A 25,924-nucleotide genomic window follows, 5' to 3' on the forward strand; every position below is an offset into this window, starting at 1 on the left:
GCATATATATATATCCATGCACAAATGTATTTAGGTACATATGTAATTAGAGTCAACTTCGAGATTATCTTCAAGCTCATATCAACTGTCAGTAGGTCACATAAATCTCTGTGATTGCTCTTTCAGTTTACCCAGACCCTGAAAATCGTTCTGAACTTTCAGGTACAGGGTCGGTATCCTCACAGTTACCTGGTAGGGTCCTTGTGCTCCTCCGCTGTGGTGGAATACAGGCGGTGCTGCACACACCATCCCGCACAGGCAGGACAGTCTCACGTTTTGTTTCTCATCTGCAGTTCTTCTGCACCCTGCTTCCCTCTGCTGCCTGGAAAGAGAGAGCCGGGTGGGAGCTCAAGCTGGCTCACCCAGCTTTAGGTGTCTAAAATGCATGCGTTTACATTTAAGCTAATAACCAGTTTGCTTCTATGGCTTCCGTCCTCAGCCTATTTTCAAAATTTTCAGTTTGAAAATGATGTATTTTAATACTTCTCTGAATAGCTGAAGTTGGGTAGAATGAGAGTGATGGGGTTGCAGTATGGCTGAAGGTGCAAGTCTTTCTGTGACTAAACAGGAATCAGTGAGGTGCTGAGAAACAAGAAAAGCATCATTTATGAAGGATGGCAGGGTCTTGCAGTTAGGTTTGGTACATAAGAGGACATATATACTTGTAATATTTGAGAACTACATAGTTAAAATATTGCAGAGTGCAGGTGTTATGTACCCGTGAGAATCAAATCCAAGTTTATTGGGTTTTCTAGTCTGTAGAGATCTTCAGTCTCCAGGTGGGTTCAGCAAATCATGTGTATTGCCTCAGCAGCAGAAATATGGTAGGTAAAGTAATAAATAATACATAAAGGAATGATGAACCATGTTCTTTTTTTAARGGAAGAAAAGCCTCTGATATTTTCCCTTTTTAAGAGATAAACACTGCAAAGAATGAATGAACAAATGAATTATTGCTCCATGTGGTTGAATTTGTGGCTAGATGTTGGAGAGCAAATTGCTGAGGCTTCTTGTGCCTTTTTGTTTTTTAAGTGGCCCTTGAGAAAGGTATTGTGATGAGTGGAGAAGTATATGGGAAATCTCCTCTTCCTTCCCCAGGTTACTTTTAGGGTTTGTGGTCGCATACCTCCCTTTTAAAGATGATAAATACATGACTTTGTATCTCTGGAATTTCTCAGCTCTTTATCAGTGTTATATTAATATAATATAATAATTTGAAATTGATATCAGGAGGTTCTTCCTTTGTTTATAATTTCTGTATAGTTGCTAAAGCCAAATGTTTGTATAACACGGACACAGTGTTTTCTATTGTAATATATATTACAGTATAAATCATATATGTATTTTTAGCTATATGATATACCTACCAGCCAGAATTCTAGGCAGATGAGGAGAGAGGATCTTTGCTTTTGCTGTTCGGTAACTCAGCTGTTCAGGAAAGCAGTCTTCTTCTAAATGAGAAAAATTTTGTATCATGTGCCTTCCTAATCAATTAAATTCTTGTGTACCAAGGACAGTTTTAAGAGTTTTGAATTTCTCTTGTAGCAAACACTCTGAGGATAGCACAGGTTATGAGAAAAATATTTCCTGTACATATTAGCAAAATGACTCTCACAGCTGCATGAGTTCAAAGCAATAGACTGTCTAAGTCAAGTTCAAAGATCATCCCGAGGTTTCTGCAGGAAGTGAACCAGGCTCACTGTTAGCCTTGGGAAGGTGTCCGTGGATCAGGTGGGTATTCCTGGAGGGTGATGCAGTGTGCTCCTCATGGTGTTGAGGAAGGTGTCGGGAGCCAGCGACAATGACGTCTGCAAGGGTTAGTGAATAACCACACTGTGATTTATTCAGATTGTTCCTGGTGGATAAACGGGCTAGGACCATCATAGGGGAGAGCTGGATTTTGCAGTGGTATTTACAGCCCTCACTATTATGTAAAAGTCCATACAGTAAAATATTCTCACTGACTTCTAAGGGTCTATTTAAGAGAATTAATACAATTAAAAGCTTGTCTGCAGAATCAGGCCTGCTGGAGGAGGCCACTGATAGGTGTATTATTATTAATTATTAATATTGAGCAGTTGGAAAAAACCAGCTCTTTTCTTTTACATTTCAGCCCACTCTGTCTTCCACTCAAACCTATGCTTTCTTATCATGTCTCTTTGCTTTGTAAACTGTGTGAAAATTTATTGCGCTGTATGTATTATATGTTTATCCATATTAAGAACTCCAGGCTAAGAGAAATTAGACATTACTCTGTAAACACAGAGCTCTCAGTTTATTGTAATGATAGTATCTAAAAAAAAAGAAACTATAAATTACTTGAAGATAAATCATTGCACACTTCTGTTGTTCCTACTTAAATGAGAAAATGAGAACTATGTGTTGATATGATCATATGAAGATATGTATTTACCTTAAAATTGAATAGTTATTATTACATTAGTCTGTATATTGGTACATTCTGCACTAACTGATGGCTTAAATTGAATTTAAACATTTCAAACCATATAGATACCTGGAAAGAATTATGATATATCTTGAAGTAGTTTACTTTTAACTCACTGATTATAGTGTTTTCATTGTAAGTTGCTATTTTTAAATTAATACTTATCAAATCTTTAAAAAGGTAATCTGAAGCTTGGGGGGGGGGAAGGGCCCTGCTGTCACTGCTCTTTATGAGCGGTCTGAGCTGGCTGCGTTGCTGAAACTCCTTTTTAAGTTCTGACTGTATAGCCTACTAAGTGGTTTATAGTTTTTTACAGTGTTTTTAATCTGTAAAGGTAATTAACACTTTCTAACAGTAGTAATAATTTAAGCATATTGCTTTAATTTCTGTTATCTCATCTTTTTCCTTAACCAAATTTTCTTCTGTCAGATAACAACATTATTACTGTTTGAAAGAAATAATTTGGTAATTGTAATCCATGTCTCCCTTACTACTATTTACTTTCCAAATTTTGAAGTTCACAATATGTTAGAAGAATTATAATGATGAAGCAATTTGCTAAAGCAGTCAGACATAGACTCATGCTTTGTTTTATCTGAATAATCCAATAGCTTTTCTCAGTCCTCATTTTTCTCAATAGCCTGCACTTTCTGCTAAAAATTCTTACTAGCAATAGCAGTCATCCTGATTTAACATCTCTAGTGGATAACTAATCTTAAATTTGTTCATGATTAGGAAAATCTAATCTTAAATCTTATCTGGCCTTAGCAATAATAGCCAGCTTTAACCTTTCTTCATTCCGTTAAGAATAGTCTAGCCAAATACTTCAGAAAGGAAAAGTTTTTCCAAACTTCAGCACATGTTAAAGTATTACTGAACTATTGAAACCTCAGGACTTAAACCGATTCGTTTGAGTCATGATATCGCCTAAAGTTGAAGTATTTTATAAAAGCTAAACAATGCCAAATGTATTTGGCCGAGATCAAAAGCCAAATCTATTTGTTCTCTTTCATCTTCAGTGTTCCATTTCCTAGGAGTATGACCTTAGTCAAACATCTATTAAAGTTAGCTTTTGATCTCACTCCCTTTTTTAGAAAAAAGAAAAAAAGTCAATCTTTAAAATTTTCTTCCAGAGACAATCACACTATTGTGTTTTAATGTTCCAGTAGTGTGTGAGTAAATAGGATTCTCTGATGTATGTGATAGAACACTGGTTAAATGGGACAATCATTTTTGTGTCAGAGACAAGAATCAAAAGGAAGCATTCTTCAGAAGCTGTTAACTGGAAAAATCCCCCCAGGTCAGTGGAAACATGTTAACTGGTCAATGTGCTACGTTTTTTGGTCCTTTGATGAAAATGCCTTGTAATTTGATAACAGGTAGCTGTTCATTTGTAATACAATTTTCTCTTCACCAGTCAAAGCTRCCTAGTGATTAATCAACAAAAAGGTTAATTTTCTTCTCAAGTATGAGAAGTTTAGCGGCTTTTTGAAAGAAATAGAGACAGATGGGATTGTGGATATTACATCCTTTATTTCCTGAATACAATTATAAAGATATTCCTTGGTCATCTGTAAATTCCTACAGATCAGGGCAGCCTAACTGTCTCAGATTCACTGCTCATGCAAGTGAAGTAAGTGAATAGTTCTGTCTTAAATATYTACCAGGTCGTAAAACTATACAGAGGAATAAAATTACTGTAAGATTTGTATTTACATAGTGAACTGATTTGAATAATGGTCAATTGTTAATTAATCCATAATAACTATCCTATTAAACCTGCTGTCATCAATGCAGTGTGACTGTGTTGGAAATCTGAATTAAAGGATGTAGCAAGTGATTGCCAAAAGCATTTATTTAAAAGCAGTATCTATAGAAGAAGCAAAATGTGTCTTTTTAATAAACTATTAAATTAACAGATTCATAACATATTATTTAACTAAAAGCTAACTTAAATTAACTTAAAATCTGAGTTTAATGCTTACTGGAAACACTTCAAATGTTAACCAGATATATTTATAATAATATACAATACTCAGTGTGTCAATGTGAGAAAGTGCCTTAAAGTAGGCTTAAGTTTCTCAGCTCTGAAAAGATAAGTGCAATCATTGGCACCAGTCCTGAGCCTTCCAAATGAATTTAAGATGTTTACAATTCTTTGTCATGGTGTATTTTCAGACATAGTCCTTAACAGAATTTTTCCAGCTGAATTAATTTATTAAATGTTAGAGTATTTCATTTTAGTCCAACAGAATCCAACAGTAGCCTAAGAATGTGTTACATATTGTATGAACTTTTTGTGGATTATACCTGCAGTGTATTGTCTTGTATTCTGATTTAACTTTATGACTTTGAAATATAGTATTTTTAGTGCTATGCTTTTGAAGTAGTATAGGGTATGGTATTACCAGCAAAGAAGGTGTTCTCTAGGTTACTTTACTGGCTCTTTTAAATGCACTTCTAAAACTCAGAGAATGATTTTTGGGTCTTTTGAAAAGGAACTGTTATGGTCTTGGTTGAACTTACAGTAAGATCTCAGGTGTGACCACCAATCCTGGTATGTGCAACAGAGCAAAACACATTTCAGAACTCATTTTATGTATTCACTGCTTAAACTTCTCAGAATCTGTGCAGGGGGACATTTTCTTCAAATCGATATTCATTTGTGCCCCCAAATTGTGGGGTTTTCCTCTTTATATGCCATATAAGCTCTTACCTGAAGTGAGAAAACTCCAGCAGATAAAGTAATGCTGTGTATTAGTCTTTGTCAAATACATATTTCCAAATGTTGTGCATCTTCATTGAGATTGCGAAGCAGAAGGAAAACCCAGGCTAAATACTTCTCTTTCTTATTGTTGGACCTGATGAAAAGCCACTGAGCCAAAAGCTTTATCTGGTTTTCCTAACTAGATCAGCTAGGTTAATGAAAGGTTTTAAATCTCCTTACAAGCTTTGCTCTTAGTATCCTTTGACTGTCACAATGTAAAAAAATTTTTGTATATCTTAAAAAAAAAGGAGTGTACTAGTTCATATTCTTCTATAAATGGTAATACATTTGAATTATTTTTAAAAATGAATAATTGTAAACTAACATCATTTATTGAAAATAATACTTCTTTTTACTGTTTTGGATGTTAATCTACAAGGTGGCATGAACAAATAAAAATGGTCTATCTATAAATTCAGTTCTGCATTGCTCTTAGCTCTGCTTCTCGGTGAAGTAAAATTGTGCTGCCCGTGTTGCAGCCTGCTGTGGTCATAAAGGCAGTTTCAGTCTGTTCACATATGAAGTAAGCGCTCAGAAATTCTACACCTCTTTCCTGAAAAAGGTGGCAAATCATATGAAGGATTACAGTGTTAATACTAAGGAAAGGCCGAGGAGTGCAACCTACAATGATTTTAAAGGGAACGCTTGCAAGCAGTGACTTCTTATATAATGTAGACTGTGGAAAAGCAACTTTAACAGACATCTGGAATCTTTTTCTCAATTGCCAAAATTAATTTTCTGTACATCTTGGATATTATTTATATTAAATATATTTTTATTTTTAAGATGAACCTGTAATTTGAATTATAAAATCTGAGAATCTATTTTAAGATTTGAATGTACTTYGATTATTGAAATTATTGAACAATAGTTAAGCTAGAAACATTTGGTGCCATAGTTTTATAAGAAAGTGAAACTGCTGTACTGATGTAAACTCATGAGTAAAGACCACTGGAGTTTATCTGTAAAGATTTGCAAGGGCAAAGAGAATATTTGCATAATGTTAGATTATAGAGTGTTTCAGCTCGCTGACTAGATTATGCCTGTCCTTCTTGAGCCTGCATTTGGCTTGGAGGCTGCAAGTTAATTCAGCTTGACCAATGAGTAGAGACACATCCTTTAAGATTTAAACAAAATGATGTATTTCATCTTCTACGTGCAATTTTTGTTCACAAGCTGGAACAAGAAAATAAGATCCCAATCAGTTTGTCAACTTTGAAAATATTTTTTATGTTCCACAGCATAAAATGGAAATAGCTRTTCTGACATAACTTCGTAAACAAAGAAGGTATTAGCCAATTAGGACTAAATTATTTGTCTTCTGCGTTATTTTATAGGTAATTGTGCATGAATAAGTTTCAGCAGATATATATTACAATAGAAATGGGAAAATCAGAACAATCAAAAGTAAAAAATACTAGAGTTAAGGTACACACTCATCTGAAAGTATGTTCCATGCATTGTTTGGTTGTGTGATCAGTAGTCGTTAATTTGTGCCCCACAGGAAAATCCTGTTCTTTGCATTTCTTCAGTGGTTTCTCTCCTCCCCTTTCTGATGCTGGCTTGTTTCTGAGAACCTCACTCCTTTCTCCTGTGCTTGGTTCCTGTCAAGGAACCCACAGGTGGTTGTGTCCTGCATTGCTTGCAGGAGGCCACGTGAGCCAGTTTCCTTGTGAAGATGAAGGCTTTTCATTTCCTTCTTCCCATGTTAAAAGATCAGAACCATAATGGAAACACACATTATTTTTTGTAGGAGTTCTTTTTTAACTAGTCATTTGGCAAGAGAAAAATTAAAAAATTTGCTAAATATATTACAATGGTCTAAACATAGCTATGTTAAATATAGTTAGATCCAGACTGTGTGCTTCTTCCTCTTTTTCCTCTGCAGTATTAGAAATTCATGTATCCATCACTATCTACAGAAGGTGCCAAAGCAGCAGCCCATCTTCTGCCCTTAGGAAGTGTTTGGGCAGCATTCACTGCTTGAACTGCCCATTCTTGTCTCATAGAATGGCTAGAAAGTTGCATGAGCACTCATCCTTTTGCAAATCCAGGTAGATTGCTAACTGGACCATGCTGAAACTAAAATAAACGAATCTAAAATGTTTCATTTGCTTCTTAGGTGGAGTTACTAGCGAAGGTGTATGTGGCGTGACACACCACTAATGAAAACTCATCACAAAAGCCTAGTTACAATCATCATTTATTGTTTTACCAGTTCAACATAATACCATCCAAAAATATTTTTCCTGTAAGTTGGCTGTAGTACTTCAAATGATCTGAAAGCTGTAATATTTCATTTTCATTCAACAGCCAGAACTGGGATGCGATTATTGGTCTCAGAAGAATATTCCATGAATTTATGTTTGTAAGTGATGCTGCTTTGGAACTTGCATCTTTGGAGACTGGATTAATTGCATGCCGTTTGGAGAAGTGTGCATGGGCTCCCTCTTTTCATTGCTTGGGTTATTGTGCTTCAAATAAGCATAATGTTTTTGTGTACTTTAGGAACTGCCCACAGATTTCTCAGCCCTATGTAAAAATGCATAGCATTAGCTATGTTTGTTATTAGAGTGTTAAGTTTCTATTTTGGTGGAGGTCTTAGAAAAGTTGCTTATCTGGAAGGAATGCCATATTAGGAGAAGATTCTACCAAGTTGTACAAGTGAAGCAGTCTGGCTTAAATTTTACCATTTGAGCTGGCACTAGCTTCCATCTCAACTGACGAGCTATTTCCAGTAATTTTGGTAGGAAGAATCTAATCTCTGCGAACTTTCACACTGATTATAAATTGATTTCAGAGGTATTGCTCTAAGATTAGGGGGATTGCAATGGCTATGAGGAAGGCAGAATTTTATCCTTGGCTGAGTACTTTGTCTAGCAACTTAAACTAGTTTGAGTATTTAATACAGTTCCTTAAATGCAAATTGTTTTCCCTCCTTCTCGCCAGTGCTGACCATAGTGGCAATGTAAGGAGCTCACCACTAACTGCTTCAGGCCGATGTTCCCTTTAAGTTACTCTAAGAAACCAGTCATTATAGGCACAGCCTAATAGCTGTGTGGGCAGGTAATTGTCATAGTACTTTTGCTTTTCATTTGAAAACAAAAAACACAAGAGGTAGCTTGCTGCTGCTGTTCATAGCTGGTGAGTAGTCATATGAAATTAGTATTAATACTTGCTTGGTTTCAGTAGAACAAACAGTTCAGTGAAACTGTTTGAGGAAAGATCAGAGTAACATTTCTTCCATGTAACACTTCAGCTTCTAGGAGGGTTTGATAAGGTATCTGTAGAGTAAGATTCTCAAAAGGACTTTGCATCGGTCAGACTGATCCAACTGAAGTGAATAGTGGCAACCAGTGGGAACACTTTAAAAATCCAGTCTCTAACAGCTGTACTGAGAAGAAGGGGTCTTGACAGTATATTAAGGTTTGATCTGAAATACTGTAGTACAGTGAATTCATGGAACTCAGTATTCACTTAAAAAATTGGATATTTCAAGGATTTTAAATTGTGATTGGAGATAACTGGGACATAGCTGAGCTGTGCCATCAGATACAAAAAGATGCTTGTATGGTATTTTCCAATCACAAGTAGGAAGTAGCTTAAAATCACTCACAAAGATATCTGTATTCTCAGGAGACCTTCCAGCCCAATTATTTTTACAAACTCCAGAGATTTGTGCCAACTCCAGATAAGCTTTCAGACTTTTTGATACTTAACTGAAAGGATCTTCCAAAACTTTAGCAATTTCCCCATCATTAAAGCTTATGGAGAAGTGCTTTAAAACTATAGAAATCAGTTTAATATAATAATTCTGATTTCAGGTGCAAGCACATGCACCATGACAGATTTCCATGATGATATTGAAGTTAAAGATTAAATTAAAGATAATGTTAAAGATGAATATGAGGGCTGTTATGATGGAATGTATTAATTACATAATTTTAGGTTCTCATGAAACCTGAAGTATTCTAAAATGGGTAAGTGAGTCCTGAAATCAAAGGCAAATGCAGTGACCTGTGAACCCCCTGAGAAGATTTGATTGGGGCCATTAAAGCCTGTTGGTGCACCCAGGGCCCTGGTGTTATGTGAGCTTTCTGGACTGTTTGGCGGTCCGAGTCATTTTAAATTTGATTCAGGTAAATCAGAACTTGCACATCTGGGATACTTCCCTAAAAGACAGCGTACTGGTCTGGCTGGATGCCAGCGTGTGCCACCGTCTTTATTTTTCTTGATGTAGAAAGAATGACTAATGTTCCTGATGCAGGCTGAGGCCTGGGTCAAAGATACGCTTTCCTTCCTGGGGCAGATAATATCGCCTTTGTGCCATCCTGTGGCCCCTGAACGTTTGGTGCTTTGGAGTTAACATTTTCGCCTATAAATAGAATTTATTTTTGTATGTTGCTATGAAGGGAGTAATTTAACATGTTTCTATTTTGGTTTTTATTTTTTAAAGTCTTCATCTCAAAGAATTGTAATCTTCAGTCCCTTACAGCACTACTAAAATCGTAAGCTGATACTTTGGGAATTTGGATGATTATGAGCATTAGTGTAACTTGTCTCGTCCTTACTGAAATCTGAGTCCTAATTCATGAATCTTCTTTTTTTTTATGTATGAAAACACACTTTTAAGTGTGTCACATGAATTTATTATAAGGGGTTTTATTTTATGTTGAAAATTTTAAATAGCATCATTAAAATTGCATTAAATATGCATACAGGAACATACAAATTATCTGTATGAAGTGATCCTGATGTTTTCAACAATAATTCAGTGGCTGCTAAGTCCGTCTTGCTTATGCTTCCATCTTCTGTAACCTGTGGATCAAAAGTAGGATGGTCAGTCAGTCAAATGTACAGAAGGTAAAGGTCACTACAGTGCAGAATACTAAAAGTATTAAGCATTACAGTCTTGACAAATCATTCTCATGGCATAGATTATAAAAAAGAGCAGAAAATGTCACGAAATTAATCAATTCTCATGAGACACACTATAAGTATGAAGGAAAAAATAATGTAAACCTCTCAGTGCTCTTTGTAGTTCTGATTTTTCTGTTTCCCTTCAATAATATATGCTGCAGTTTTGATTGTCATAAGATATAGGCAATCTTTTTGTATATGAAACTGTCTGTAAAATACATAGTTGGGTATTGCTGGTATCCGTTTGAGCATGTGTTCATTTTAACATAGATTTAGGCATTAAAAATTATGGCCATCACTACACATGAGCTCAAATTAGGGATTAATGTTTTTGTATACTTCAGACTGTGTCCGTTAGGGTTTAGACAAGAAATGTACCAGGTCCATAGTCATCATGGGTCAAAGTTTTGAAACACCTCAAAGTACGGAGACTCAGTGAAAGATGTTCATGTTAAAAATGGTTCCTGTCTCTCAGATGGGAACTGGGGAGGATAAGATTAGGTTTTACAAAACAAAGAGGTTGAAATTGGAGTGAAATGCCTAAAGAATAGGGACAGTGACTGATATTATGAGGAAAAAGAATGATCTGGAATGAAAATTTTCACAAAACAATGCAAGATTGGGAGAGAGATGAGATGAAAGCAGAAAGGATCCCAACTGAAAAGCAAATTCTCCCCATATTTTAAGGTGAACCCCCAAATTTGTAAGTATCAAGACTTTTGCTACTGTCTAATATATGTAAAATTAGGGAATGATAGCCTGTTACTGCGTTATTCCATGAAGTGACAGGGGCCTTTTGGCATGTAAAACTTTTATTCTTGTTTCTCCCCGTATGAACTTCTGTGCGAAGTCATATTTTAGAATTAAAATAGGTTGAGCAAGCACACTGTATTAAAAGAAAATTCCTAGGATTTTAAAATCAGGTCCTCAAGAATTGAGAAACATTTGTGCAACCCTAATTCTGATTCCCTGAAGATTTGCTAAAGTCTTTAAATTACATTATCACATGCTGTTTTTTTCTCCAGCATAACTGTCTGGTTGATGATAGAGAATCGATTGACCTGTGGGTGAATCAGGGTTGTATGATGAAGAGACGTATCTGCAGGTCTGTCCCTGTCTAGCTGCTGCAGAAGCTGGAAGCTGTGTAGGGAAGAGACAGGGGCTGCACAAAGGCAAGGAATAGGGTCTCACAGGTAAAGGCTGTATGACAATTCATTGCAGAAGCAGGGTAATTTAGCTTGTCTGTGAAAGATTAATTCCTGGCAATTCCTGACAAATATGCATAGTATTTATATTTAATTTTTATCCCATAGTAATGTTCTTCTTTTGCCATAACATAGTTTGCGATAGTTTCTTTGCATTTTTAAATGGTGGTGTTCAGAAAATAGGCCGGTCAAAAATGTAGTTGTTTCTGAAATGTTTTGCCTAGAACAATCTTCAGTAGTCTCTGACGTCTCATTAACTGAAAGTGTTTAGGGAATTAGTCTTTAATTTCAATTTCATTTTGTACATTTAGTGGGATATTCTGTATATCTACTTTCAGATTTTCTACTGTAAAAGTCAATTTTCCCTGTTGTTGGGGGGGCTTTCCTGTTGCAAAATGAGAGACAAAAACATATACATTTTGAAAATGTGGTTGTAATATCAGAACAACTGGCTGCTGGTATCAGAACAGATGAAATAAACTCAGCTATTGTAGTATGTTTCTTGGTTATTGACTCCATTTCAGCTTGGCAATGTCAAATGGATATAGCATGGATTTCAGTCTAGGCTCCAAAGTGTCCTACCAGGACTTTGGTTGAATACTCACACAACTTAGCCCATGATAAAGCTTTGTGCTACTGCGGTTGCACTGAAATCCCGTCCTGTGCCTGCAGTGACCAATTATTCACGAAGTTCTTTTCTTACAGTCTCTCCAGTGTTTCACAGTGGTGGATTATTGTGACCTGTCTGCAATGGTAGCCAAGCTATCTATGAACAGCCATTGCAAACAGAACTGGGAGTTGTGCACTAGAGCTAAAACTTCCTTATAGTTTCTAGCTGAGTCAGTTTACGCAAATGGAAGAAACCTGCAATAGCAAGACTTGTGTATTTGGATATGTCACTAAATGCTCTAACACTTTGGATGTTTTAAAGTTCTTAATCAAAATTTTGGTTTAACTGTCATTCAGGTTAGTGGCTGGATTTTACCTCTGATAATCACTAAATAAGGATGATTCATTCCAGCTACAGAGAAGCCTTCACTTTCTAATAATGAATTCTCAAAATAATTCTTGCAGGCATTCTGAAAACTTAAAGCATGTTATGTGTTTATTATTACAAATATTCTTATTGAAGAAAATAGGAAAGAAAGCACATCCTTTCAGTATTCAAAGGCCTAATTTATTGGATGTTTCAAAATTGTTTTCACTGTTTGCAATATGGTATCTCACATTAACATTTCATACTACCAGATGTTTCATTATTCCTGTTTTAGCACATCATACTTGACCCATAGCAGCTTTGAATGCAAATAACAAACAAGCTGATGCACAATGCTTGACTGTTAAACTGAAATAATATGGCAGGGCTAAACTGGTTTTCATTTTTTCTTTTGAATATTATTAATTGCAATGTGTTGACTGTTAATTTAATTAAATGTTTTGTTTTAATATAAGACCATACTTCAGTTCACTGACTCACCRTTTCATTTAATTAATTGCAAACCTCAAGATTTGATTACTCATAGTTCTCCTTTAGTTAATTTACTTGTTCACAGTTTTGACAGAAAAGCTTTCAAACTAATATGAAGGAGGGGCACAGTCTAACTAATTAGGGAATTGAAAAAATAGCTGTAGCTAGAGTACAAGATTAGCAGATACCAAGGGTCACCTTAAAATACTCAGAGAACTGACTTGGTCCTTGTATTTACCATGCAAATCCAATCTTCGATGACCGGACATCAGTTAAACATGGGGGATTTACTTATGTTCAAGACACCCTAGGTACATCAGTGCAAGACAGTAACGGAGTTTTGGTTTCTTATGTCTCCAACAGGACATTTGCTAATCCGTAAATTATGATGTTTACTCAAGGCCTGAGACTGTCCCCCCGTTGCCGGGTGTCCTGGCTATGTTCTGCATTTCCCTGTACGAGACGGCTGGACTCTGGTGTGGGGTGGGGGCAGCACCAAAGACCATGGGGTGTGATCTTCGGGCTGTGCGCTACAAATGCCTTTGAGTTGAAATATTTCCTGAAACTTCATGGAGGAATAATCTTTGTGTCTGTGTAAAGGGTGTTTGAGTGGACAGTTAACCACTAGCCTTATTAGGATGAAGAAGAGAGGTGGAGAAACCTTTCTGGTCTTCRTCATCTCAACGCTACAGGCAGCTTGGCGTTGGGAGCACAGGGTGGAAGGTGTTCAGGGAGTCTAGTCCTCACAGAAGCAATCCAGCCTCGTAAAATACTACAGGACTTGTRTCTCCAACATCCTGCAAGCAGCAGGTCTTCCCCAGAGCACTGCGGCATGCAGTGTTGAATGAACTGAATACGGTCCTAATTTTGATTAAAAACCATGATACAAAAACTGTCTGGTGCTAAATTATACTTTCATTGAGGCTTAAAATACAGTTTCAGAATCTCAATTTGTTTCAGCTTGAGCATCAAGTGTGCTAGTTTCTGTCTCCTTGAAGGTTTATTTCAGGGCTAAATTAATGTGTTGTCTAGTAGAGTTTTGCAGACTTGTCAAAGGGAGAGTACACAGTTCCTGACGAAACTTAAATTATAAAATGAAGATTACTAATGGCAGTTGGTTGTTCTGCCATATGCACGATGCAGGTGTATCGGAGCACACACCATCGCAATTTGTTATGCAATTGTAATCAAGATTCATATATAAAGAGCTGACCGAGACCATGGCTGGGAGAGTTCTGCCTTTCAGCCAAGGTAACCAGCAGATTGTGGGCTCTTATTAGCAGAACTGGTGACGCTGGCCACACCATTGCTAGCAGTTTTGAAAACAAGTCCTTGTAACTCTGAAGAGACAATGTTTTGGGTTTTTTTTTTTTTGGTTAACATTGTAAGGTTGTGTGTGTTTGACAATAAGTGTTACATAGTTTATTTTCTGGGTGTTTTGTGATTGATAACAGCTGGCAGAAGATAGCTAAAGGAGGAGAATTTGAAGTGTAAATGGAGAAAAAAAGCTGAAAGCTTTGAAGTATGTAATCCAGCGTGTCTGCTTTCCTAGTGATTTTTTTTTTTTTTTAGGTGAAAGTAGAGGGATAGATGTATACTTTGCAGCAGTTTCCAAGCACATTTTCCAATGGGAGGTACTCTAAGTAAGATTCTTTTGCTGATAGTGATTCATGCAGTAGGATGGAAGCGATTCAGTTCTTTGTAGATCTTTAGATAAGTCAGTTGAAGAATGGCCCTCTTTGCCACAGCTAGCCGGAGCTGAGTCAGTTATAGAAAAGAGTTTTATTATATGTTAATTTAAATAGTAGCTTCAGTAATGCCTCTGCAATAGCCTTAATTGAAGATTATGACAATGGGTGATTTGCTGTACGTTTTCTTCCATCATTTCAGTCTGTTGMACTCCCTTACTGCTGAAACTATTTATTTTAACCTCAATTTTATTAGCTTTCAGAAGTGTTGAGGAATTAATGCAGTATATTTCAGTTGCCTCGTACAGTCAGATTCTGGGGCWCCTAGTATTATCACAATTCAAACAGCAGATAATATAGACTGGGGAATAACTGAATGGGAGTATATAGACCTCACTGAAATTAAACTTAGAGATAGTGTTGGCCATATTTGCTTCAACTTTATGCCTGACTGCTCAGGATGTTTAGGCTGTAGTGCTTTTTACATTAGGTAAAGCATCCTGTGCTTTACTTTTAAACTTGTAATGCTGAAGTAGAGCTACTTTGGTGTGGCAGATGGCACAACATAGATCTCTGATACATCAGTTTTTTGGCTTTTGTCCTTATGGCAGCTGTGTCTGGTTAGGGAGCTCAAAAATGCCTGACAATAACTACATTTAATTTCTGCAGGCTGCATTGTGGTGATTTTGGAACTGTGTTTATTCCTTTCTGTTTGTTCCTCAATACACTTTCGGTCTGTCTTATGYTTCTAATGCAACTGTTCAGTAGAAGTTGTTTTTACTTTTCACTAGACCTTGTAACAAAGGTCTGAAATCRCTTGCCATTCTCTGTTTATATCCTAATGAATAGGTTCTTTACTCTTTTATATAATTAAATTAAGTAAAGTTTTGTCCCTTAGAATATCAAGAATATGTATAAATACTGAACCAGATGAAAATACTTATTGAGACATTGGTTCATCCATATGTATTTGGGTACATATAAGTGATAAAATATTATGATAAAAAACTCCATATTCAGACTCTTTATCTTTTGTAACCTTTAAAATAAATGTGAATTCTTTGTAAATGGATTGGAAGTATAAAGTTAAAATAGAATAGGCTGTGAGTGGGTACAAGTTCTGAAAAAGTTTTAGTGATGAATGTATCTCAAAACTTGAAATTGGTTGGGATAAGGAGCAAAAGTTAGATGTTCAGGTAGGCCAGCAAATCACATAGGTGCCTGGAAATCTTTCTAATAGTAATTCTTTAGAAGACTTGTAGTGATGCTTTTTTTTGAAGTTGCTGAAAATAATTTGAAATCCACTTAATGAGCAATCCTGCTTCCTTTCCCTGGAAAAATGGTGATGAGTTTATAAAATATTTCATCTGTTCCTGAAAGTTTAGTTTTTAGTTCTTGGAACAATGTTATCATTTAAGATATATTCTGTGATGGATTAGGTGTTAGGAATGTCAGCCAAAGATTTTGTAAAAGTAGAAGTGATAACATCAGGGTTTGATATTTACTTGATTAATGAAAAACCCATAGCATTTGCAAAAGAATTTTAAAGGAAGTTAGAGTAATTTTATTTTTAAATCAAAAATGAGTATTGTTATGGTATAGTGCTCTTCCACGTGGTCTGTAAACAACTGCATTGGAAGACTTGAACAAGGCTGGTGATGCTGTTTTCTGAACTTAATATATATATGTATTTAATTTATATTTAAAATGAAACCAGTGTAGTTTTTCACATATAAATGACAGAACTAAAACAAGTGCCTAATTAGAATAGGAGATATTTGTTAGATCGAATCAGTGCTTTTGGATTATAGGAGTGTGTAGCTGCAGTTTATTTTTGTAAATGCTGAGAGACTCTTAAGCAAGATAGAAGGAGAAGGACAGAAGGACTGGAGAGAAGAAGACTTACATAACTCTCATCTCAGAACCTGTCATCTCCAACTTACTGATATTAGTTAGGAATATCTTGTCTGAAGTTAACAGGATTTCTATATCTATGTATGAGAAAACATGTCATGTCCCCCCCCCACATCCCCATGCAGTTTGAGTCCATTGCTTGCTTGCTTACTTAAGTCATATTAAAATAATGAGAACTTTTGTGAAACCTATTATAGGAACAGTGCAACAAATCCAAATGTCAAGTTCACAGCAGCTTTTAAAAGAAAGTATTTTAATTTAAGGATGTGTGGCAGTAYAGGATGTGAAAATTATTCGTTCACTTTAATTGGTATCTAATCTCTCAGTAAGCAATACTTTCCAGAAACAGATCATTTAATTCTGCTTTGATATATGAAATCTTTGTGGGTTTATACAACATGCACCACCAACAAAAAATTATATTTTTTTGGGAGATGAATTCAGTGATTTTGTGGAACTGTTGCACAATCAGTCACAAGATAGCTGACATGAGGCATTTAGCTTGCTTTGTAGTAAATGACAAAACAAGGCATAGTATACAGGGGAAGACAGTAAAGCCCATTTAATCTATAACTGAATGAATAAATAAATATACCTGTAAAGTTGTTTTTGGTCACATGGCCTTATTCCCCTGTATTTTCCTGCTATATAGATGAACTTCTTCGGATAAGAGATTTTCAGTCACATCTTGCCCAAAGTAAAAATAATTTGAGACTATCTAGAAGAACATCTGATTTCTTACTTATTGAACAAGTCAAAATAATAAAACTTGTAAAGTTTACTCTTCTTACAAAAAAAAAGGGGGGAATCTAAATTAAAAAACAATATGTAATGGAAGCCTGACCCTACTCTACTCCTTTTCTTTCATTGTTGGAAATTAACTGGGTTTTAGTCACTTGAAAATCTTCTACCACTATACCCCTAAATTCTGTAAATTTGTAATGGCCTGTTTAAAGTGGGATCAAGTTTGTAATTATCTAAATTGTACTTTTCTAACATTTCCAATGTTATATTTTCCAGTAGCAATAATTCTATCCAGATCAACAGGCTTCAAAATAATGTCAAAATAATATTTTGATATGTAATAGTACAGGATTGATTGTTCCATATTACTAGGCTTCCAGCTGTTGAAATTAAGGAATACTATATCTTACTATTTTACTTGGAAATATTTAGCAGCTAAATAAGTCAAGCAGAATGTGATCAAAGTGATCTAAGTGACAGGAAATGATATTTAAAAGTGTAATCAAAATGGATACCCCTAAATAAATATTTCTTATGCTGTTCCTATAAAAATAAATAATAAGAAATATGAGAGAATTAAAAAAAAACTTAGAATGCTATACTGGAATAACCCAAATGACTTAAAAGTAAGGGTAATAGAATATAATTGAAATAACAGTATATAATTGGAAAAAGTACTGAATTTATGTGACTTAGTTACAAGTTTCAGTTTCTCATTGAAAGGAATTTGTTTGATTTTTTCATGTTTTTCTGTGTTGTGTTATATCATATGATATTGCATTTTATTTACTTATATTTCTTTCCAGGCCTGACAGCAGCTGCCATGGCAGAGGCTATGAAGTTACAGAAGATGAAACTTATGGCAATGAATAGCCTTCATGGAAGTGGAAGTCAAAATGGAACAGAATCAGAAAATGAAGAACTCAATTCTAATGCAGGTAAGTAATGCTGTGCATGCAAGCTGTAGGGAAGCTCTAACACSTATTTTTGTGCATGGGAAACAAAATCTAAAATCTGTCTAAAATTCTTGTGCTCTTCTATTTTGTAAGCTTTGCTTCCCGGTCGTCAGCTTAAAATCACTTCACCTAGTGCTCTAATTTTCCTCCTAACAGCCATCTACCTTAGATTTTTGGGGGATTGTTTTCATTATGTAAAAACACAGACATTGTAACTGTTCCCTAAATACATTCTTAGTAACAAAAGACTTCTATCTTGGCAATAAAACATTGAATCTGGAGTTTTCCTGTAAATTATGGAAAGTTTCCAAAGTATCAGGTTGTTGGAACTCATTATGAGTCACCACAGTTCACTGGAGAAGGGTAAAGCAGGGAATGCTAAATTACCAACTCTCAGCTTTTCAGTATTTTGTTCTTTCCTTGAATGGATGTTTACTAACCAGAACTATGAAATAGGGTCGTGATAAATATTTGTTACGGCCTGCCCAGCCTGGAAAACCTTAGAATGAAGGCACTGAAACTGAACCCATGTTCAGTCTGGACTACAATAAATATAGATATAGACCGGAACCAAGTTTCCTGAGTCCCAGCTCCACAAGAACAGGGTTCAGAGTTTAAATCAGAAATGGATTCCTTGAAGAGAATATCTTTTTTGTTTATTCTGAAGACCTTTTCAGGTGTATAGCTTACTGGGATACTGTGGAGAATGTAGAACAAGATAGATTCATTTTTGTCTCAGGAAGCTGCTGGATACTTACAACAGTAAGGGCAGGTCTTTTTAGACTCATCTTTTCTGACACAAACTCTCCTCTTTCAATACACTCTTTCCATTTTAAAAACTTAGGCATCCTTTGTTTTCATTGCCAGTTCAGAAACAGAGGGGTTTATCTGATCTCCTGCATTCAGAACTCCCGCTGGCATGCACATGTATCTGGAAGTCACACATGCATCTCAAAGGACAAAGCTGCTCTAGCAGTTTGGTTGCTTGGATGGTGTGTAGTGTATATGCATTGTACCATCAAAATGGTAATTTATTAGACCAATAAAGCAGCAGCTGGGAGGTCTTAGACTCATTTTCTAAAGGAATAACTTTGAATTCATGACAAATTATGCACAAAGCAGTCTTTCCAAAAGTGGTATTGCCTTTTGCTAATTTTGTGTACTCATCTGTATTGAAGAAATCTGGCTTCTAATTCATGCATTAAACCCTTCCCCAGCTTTATATTATGTAGAATATGTGTTTCTTTTTCACCTCTCAGACCCTAATCAATTAGTGCATATTGAATTCAGAAAAAAGCACTGAAAAAGCATATTTAATTTGTGTAACTCTTATAGTCTGTATATAGTTCAAAATGAATTTATGAGGTTTCACTGAAAGTTAAGAAGTATGATTGAAGATTGAGTTGCTATATAAAAGCATGGAAGCTTCAGATAGAAAAAATGTGGGGTTAATATTAGTATTTTTTTAAAGCTGCTTTACAAAAGCTTGCTAAATTCTCTGTTTATGGTTAGGTATGTTACCTGCTATTGCAAAATTTGTATACTTCAGATGGGAAGACTCTACAGTGCAGTAATAATATTATTTTAGTTACCTAATTGACAAGTTTTATGGGGGACTATCATACAAGCCTTTCTAAAATATGTCAAGGGTGTGCATATTAAATGAAAGTTCTCTGTATCTTAGCAATTCAATGAGTTATAAAACTGACTCAATACCAATTTAAATATTTGGAAAAATTCCCACTGACTTTAGCTGAAGTTACAGTGGGGCCCAAGGATAAGGATATGGTGTCAGTTGTGTAAAGATCTTTTTCCAATTTTTCCCCTTTTTCATTGCCTAATTCAGTAAAATTACCCAGAGTGAATTGCTGGAGTGAATGCCAACATTGCTTGCAGACAGAGAAATAAGTCCTTAACAAAAAGAACTGCCACTAATAAATAATACTAATAATAACAATTTTTCTTTTTCAATATCTGCAATGCCAGCATTAAGATCATTTTAGTAACGCGTGGTTTCTCTCTTTCTTTGGAGGATCATTCTTAAAATGATCAAGTAGGACAGTAGGATATGTGAAAAAAGAAAACAAAACCCCAAGGAATGTAAAAATTTAACTAGGAACAGCTCATTTTATTATACAGAATAACTGAGGAATTATCAAATATTCACTTTAGAAAACTCATAGGAGACCAAGGTAGGCCTAGAGGGAGTTGCATTTTGTTTAGAAGTTGATACACACTTTGTAACTTTGATTCACTGTGAAGAGAATACCATGATAATTCTGTGTACTTGAAAGCTTTACCAAATGTTTGTTTTGCTCTAGACTGTTAGAGTTTAAATGACTATTAAAAACAAAATGGGGATGTGAAATGAGGAAGAAAATTGAATTTTGAAATTTTTTTTACTAAGAAGAGGGGAAAAAGAAACACAACAAAAGAGTCAGAAGCCTTGTAAGTGAGAAAAACATTTTATTTTAGGAGAGAGACCTACAGTTTCTTTGATTTGAGGTTGTGTTTAATAGCTTCTGTAATGGCTGCAACATGACTCTGCATCTAGATTTCAGCATGAATAACAACCTGCTCGTGTTTCATTTAGCTCCAAATGAGAAATTCTGTCTTTTATTGTTTTAGGAAATTAGTCTGTGTACTATTGCTCCTGGAACTTTATAATTAATCACTAAAGGTTATGGCTGTGGAGAGTTTGTGGGAAATAGATGTCTGAATGATTATAATTGTAGCTGTCAAATCAAAAAAATAGTTATACAGAGCAGAGGACTTTTTGTTTGCTTTGATTTTTTTTTTCTTTTTACTGTAACAAGGAATTTAAGGGTTGCAGGTTTACTTAAAAAGAACAAATACAAAGATTGTTGTTTTTTTCACTGCAGTGTTACACATTGACTTCCCTTGGAGAGCCCAAGATACAACACCACTAAATATTTCACTTCAGGATGTTGCCTACCTCCTTTTTGCAATATTTTGGTAGATGAGTGGAATAGTCTTTTTTGCTATTGCTTGTTTTGAATTAAAAACATAATTGATCAGAATTAAGTCCTGCAACTCTATTGCCTGATCTTTCAGAAGTGTGTCATTGTGTACAGGTCAATAACATAATAAAAAATTGGTATGAACTTCTTGTCATATTCATTACAATCCTCATCTGTTTCTATTGTAGTCAGTATGAAATCATTTTGCATTTGCTTCTTTAATAGTGCCTAAAATGTCACTTCTGCAGTTTCTTTCTCTGTGCATGAGCCTATGATAGATAGTAGAAATTTTTCAAGATATTCTATATCTGAAGCCAGAATTCAGTAGGTTTTGGTGCTGTCAATTTAAAATCTGAACTCTAATTTGGGATCACTGACTACCACTAATCTGGGTCTGAACATGACTTCCTCAGATGGCTTCTACTTCAAATATGTGAATAGCAGAATATGGCTTGTATTGTCCCCTAGCAAAATACAGGTATGGAATTAAATCTTACCAGTATGTTTAACAAAGTGCCAGAACTTGGGAGTAAGTGTACCACTTCTTTTCTTACTTCTAGTACAGCCTTCTAATACAGCTGGTATACTTTTGCCATCAGGTGCTACCTCCTTTTCTAATACTGCAAAAATCTCAGTCATGGTGGAGGTTAGTACTGGAATAATCTAAATAAGTGATAAAAAAAAGAACTTGCTGCAAGAGACAATATTGGAACTGTGAAAAAAAAGTCTACCTCTATAAAAATTATATACTTTGCATGTATTTTTTAATTGAACTAATGCATTAGTTCACAGTGCTGTGAAGAATGTTGTTATACATTTGAACATTAGTGTCCTCCTTCCCCTCTCTCCCTCTGCAGAAGTGAATGAGATTTTTTTTTTGCACCTTCCTACTCATCATATGAAGTGTTGAAACAAACTTCCCAGGCAGTTGAGAATCTCATATTTAATCCTGTGCTGTATGTTTGCTGGCCCCTCATTCCAGCTGATCTGTGCTAGCTGTTCCATGTGGACTGGTGTCTATGTCCACCTCCTTGCAGGATCTGGGAGAGAAGATTCAAGTTAGAGGATAACATAGTTGGGAAAACAGGTTGCTGAACATGGAAGATTGCCAGCAGAAACCACATCACCCTGAAATCTCAAATTCCCAGTGGCCGTAATTCTTTCATAATTGCTCCTTTTTTTTTACTCTATATAAAGTCCTTGGAGATGAGACAGTTTGCTGATGACACTCCGTACACACATCTGGGATTATCTTGATTCTAGAGGTTAACATTAGCTAAGATAGTAATGCTGTAAAGAATGACACATAATGCATGCCAGGAGCCATGTGGCCTTTCATATTCCATGTCTTTAGAAAATGAATAAGATCGAGAGTTTGAAGCTGGCAGCTGAAGCCAGGTATGGTGGATGCACGTGCAGATTTCTCAAAGGCCAGCCGCGTAACCAATTTTGTCATTCCATAAAAACAGGATAAATAAAACAAAACCTCTCTAGTTGCCCAGAAGTGGTTAGAAAGATCATCTGTTTCATCATCATGCAATAGTAATATTAGGTGAAGTGGAGTCTGGAAATTAGCATATAATTGCCTAGGGAAATTTGAAACTTATTTGATATCAGAGCTTTTTTTTTTTAGTAGCATGGCAGCAGGTAATTTATACAAATATTCTGTGTATATGATAGTACATGAATATGAAAGATTGCAAAATACAGTATTGGTGATATTATGTGAAAATCCTTTAAGGATGCTATGTTATGTGGTTGCATAAGCAAAGAAGGATCAGTGCGTAGTAGTCTGTGACAGTAACTGTTTGTACAAAACCTCAATGCAAAGAATAAAGCGGTTATTTCCTTCTGTTAGCTTTTGGAGTTAACATGCATGATTTAATAAATGTGTTTTGCTTTCCCAGGAGAGATATCAAACAGTACTAAGTGTTTCAGTGGTATTTCCTTAGGAAGTCAAAATGTTATTCTGTATGTAGAGTTGTGTTGCTTAATTTCCAGACAAGGAGTGAAGTTAGACAGAAAAGAAAGGAAAAATATCCTAGTTTTTGGCATTTGAGGATCAGAAAAAAAGTCTTCATAAGAAAAAAAAAAGTGTTATCTTTTTATCCTTTTTTCCCTTCAGTACCTGCCATGCAGTTTTCTCATAAATGCAAACATCCTTCACAATCTGTTTAAAAAACCACAAATACATCACTCAGAGGAATATTTAAGGAACCATCAGGAGGGAAAAAACTCATTGGTTTAATGGAATGCTGTCAAGGAAAATCAGCATCACAAACGACACAGGGGCAGAATTGATACTTTTGCACTGACATGTTAAAAGAAAATCCCATGCATTATTTAGAAAACCCAGAAATCTGTCAGCTGTATGATTGCCGAGTTAGCAGAAGCAGGAGGATGCTGCTCAAGTTGAAAAGAAACGCGTAGGCACAGATCCATATTGTAACCTTTCATGTTCTCCACCCACCATGAATACCCAGCTATTACACGGTCAGCATTTTTTAGTTTTTCTCTTTTAAAATTTTCAAGTGCTTGAAAAGTCAAAAGAGGTAGTCTTTTATTCTAAAAAGCAGGATGCCGAGGCTGTTATTTTATTGTAAGAGTAAAAATGACAAGACCAGAGAACAGATTTTTTAAACCCTAAAAATGCCATGCAGACTTCATGAAGTCATTTTTCCTGCTGTTAAAGCAGGTACTTTTTACATGTTTTATGAGCAGACAGTTGTTGTTTCAAAGGTGATTATTTTATCTAAGCAACTCAAAACATTCATGCCATTTCAAAAATAGGACCAGCCAAAACTGCTATTGGTATTTTTAGAATCAGTTGAAAAGCTAGTGAAGCATACATTTCATTTTCTTTATTTGTCCTTTTGCCAGGAGGAATATATAGAGTCTTGAAATAAAACAGAATTTAATGTATTTTGGTTTTCTGTACCAACCTATTCAAAAGCTAGGCTTGTTTCAGTCCAACCCTAGCAGATATATGAAAACATTTCATTCAAATTGAGACATTTGTGCTATTTCTTTAAACGTGTACCTGCTTTGGTCTCACAAAGTGTGAAGATACTTGCTTTTTATGCTGCAGATTGGGCATAGCATGAAGAGAATAGTGAGGTACAGTTAGCCACTGGCTAGGGAATCRAAGTGAGCTGCCAGTCTGTAGCCATCTGACACAGATTGATCACTGGGGCGGTCAGAAAGAGGACGGTATTTCTGATGTGCTGTTGTCCACCTGTGTGCAGGTGACATGGTCCCAGAAGTATGCCTCAGTATAATGCGTTGTATCACGCAACAGATGTGCACAAGCACTCTGAACTGGCTGGAAGACAGGTAGCGCTAGGCGGTGCTGTGCTGAAACAGCTTAGACGATCTCCTGAAGACTGGAGGTGAGTTTAGCGAGAGTCCCATCTGCTTGGGACTCGTTTCTTTGGGGAATGCTGGAAGAGGCTGGAATAGGGCTGGGCCTTGTACAGCACCTGCACATACGAGTGGGAAAACACTCCGGAGGGCCCCAGCTGGGACGTAGGTTCATCGTGCTTAATTCATGCAGTGGAAGTGAGAGTGCACAACGGTGAAGGCCGAGTTGTGTAACGGGGCTGTGTCAGGGAGTGAATGCTGTAAGCACCGTCTGGGTGCCTTGGCTACGAGGACAAGCTCTGCATAACAGTGTTTCTCCTATGGCCGTAATACTTTAATAAGAATTGCATATTAATGAAACTCTCTGGCTTTCGGGATGCAGGTTCATACATAGAATTGGAAGTGTGGTTTCTTGGAAGTTTCTTGAACCCACTTGCAAGTCATTTCTAAGAAGTTGTAAGCTTTCTTTTTCAGTGAAAATGAAATGAAGGAACTCAAGRTCCACATAATTCTGAGGATTTAAAGAGCTTTACCCATTTGCCGTTTGTTATAAAATTTCTGTTGTTGCTGAAAGGTACAGAGCAATGTATTCCCGCAGATACGTGGGGCCTTCCTAGAGCCAGGCACTGACAATCCTGGAGGAAAAAAATAGGTGTGTTGTTTTCTTTTTGAAGATACAGCTTCTCAAAAATTAACTGGGAAGCGATAAGTTGATTGCTTGAGTTGTATCTTGTTTCTTGTATTCTGCCGTGTTGCCCTCCATTTCTTTATAATGGTGACTGCTTTCATGGGGCCTCTCAGTTATTCCGAGAACTCTGTCTCTGTGTTCGAAACTTGTAAACAAGATGCACATATATCTATTTCTTTGGCAAATGGATTTTTTGGAGTCTAAATATTAGTGGATAGTTTCTGCCCTGTTACCCCGCCACTGAGTACTGGTAGAACCATGGCGAGGATTTAATACCAAGAATTTTAGGATGCTGTAGAGAACCACAGTCTCTGTGGAGTACAGAAGTGGGGTTGTTTCTTATCTGTAAGCTATTTTAAATAAGGTTCCATTTCARCTAGATTCTTAAGCAGTTACATATTTAATGAACGTGAGTGCTTTAATTGACTTTTTTACATGTATTCTTGTTAAGTTAAATATGAACTTAAATACTTTATAGTTAAATATATTTCATTCACAAATAAATGCTGATTCATCAGATGATATGTATATATTTGGCTTGATTGAGAACCAGCTTGAAGAAATGTGAAATCTTTCTGGTTGCAGTTTTAAGACTAATAAAGGAAATACAACTTTGGGTAATTTCTAAAAATTAAATTCTCTGTGCTCTTCTCTGGAACTCTGTGGCATCTTTTTCTTTGAGAGGAATTTCTCTGTTTCTGATTTTTGCTGCTCATCTTATGATAAATTTAATACATGTTTATATAAACTTTTAACTACATTAGTCAATGTAATGTATCTTAAAGTT

General features: G+C 35.8%; 1 protein-coding gene across 1 annotated transcript in view; it reads left to right on the forward strand.

Moving 5' to 3' along the window:
* The window catches only part of DACH2 (dachshund family transcription factor 2), a 164,132-nt gene that overhangs the window by 38,900 nt on the left and 99,308 nt on the right, over positions 1–25,924 (forward strand). The window contains exon 2 of the mRNA XM_026061264.1: positions 17,959–18,090. Within this exon, the coding sequence (XP_025917049.1) occupies positions 17,976–18,090 (115 nt within the window). The 5' untranslated portion in view covers positions 17,959–17,975. The remainder of the gene's footprint in view (positions 1–17,958; positions 18,091–25,924) is intronic.

Source organism: Apteryx rowi, unplaced genomic scaffold (assembly GCF_003343035.1).
Source record: "Apteryx rowi isolate R43461 unplaced genomic scaffold, aptRow1 scaffold_179, whole genome shotgun sequence".
Lineage (NCBI taxonomy): Eukaryota > Metazoa > Chordata > Aves > Apterygiformes > Apterygidae > Apteryx > Apteryx rowi.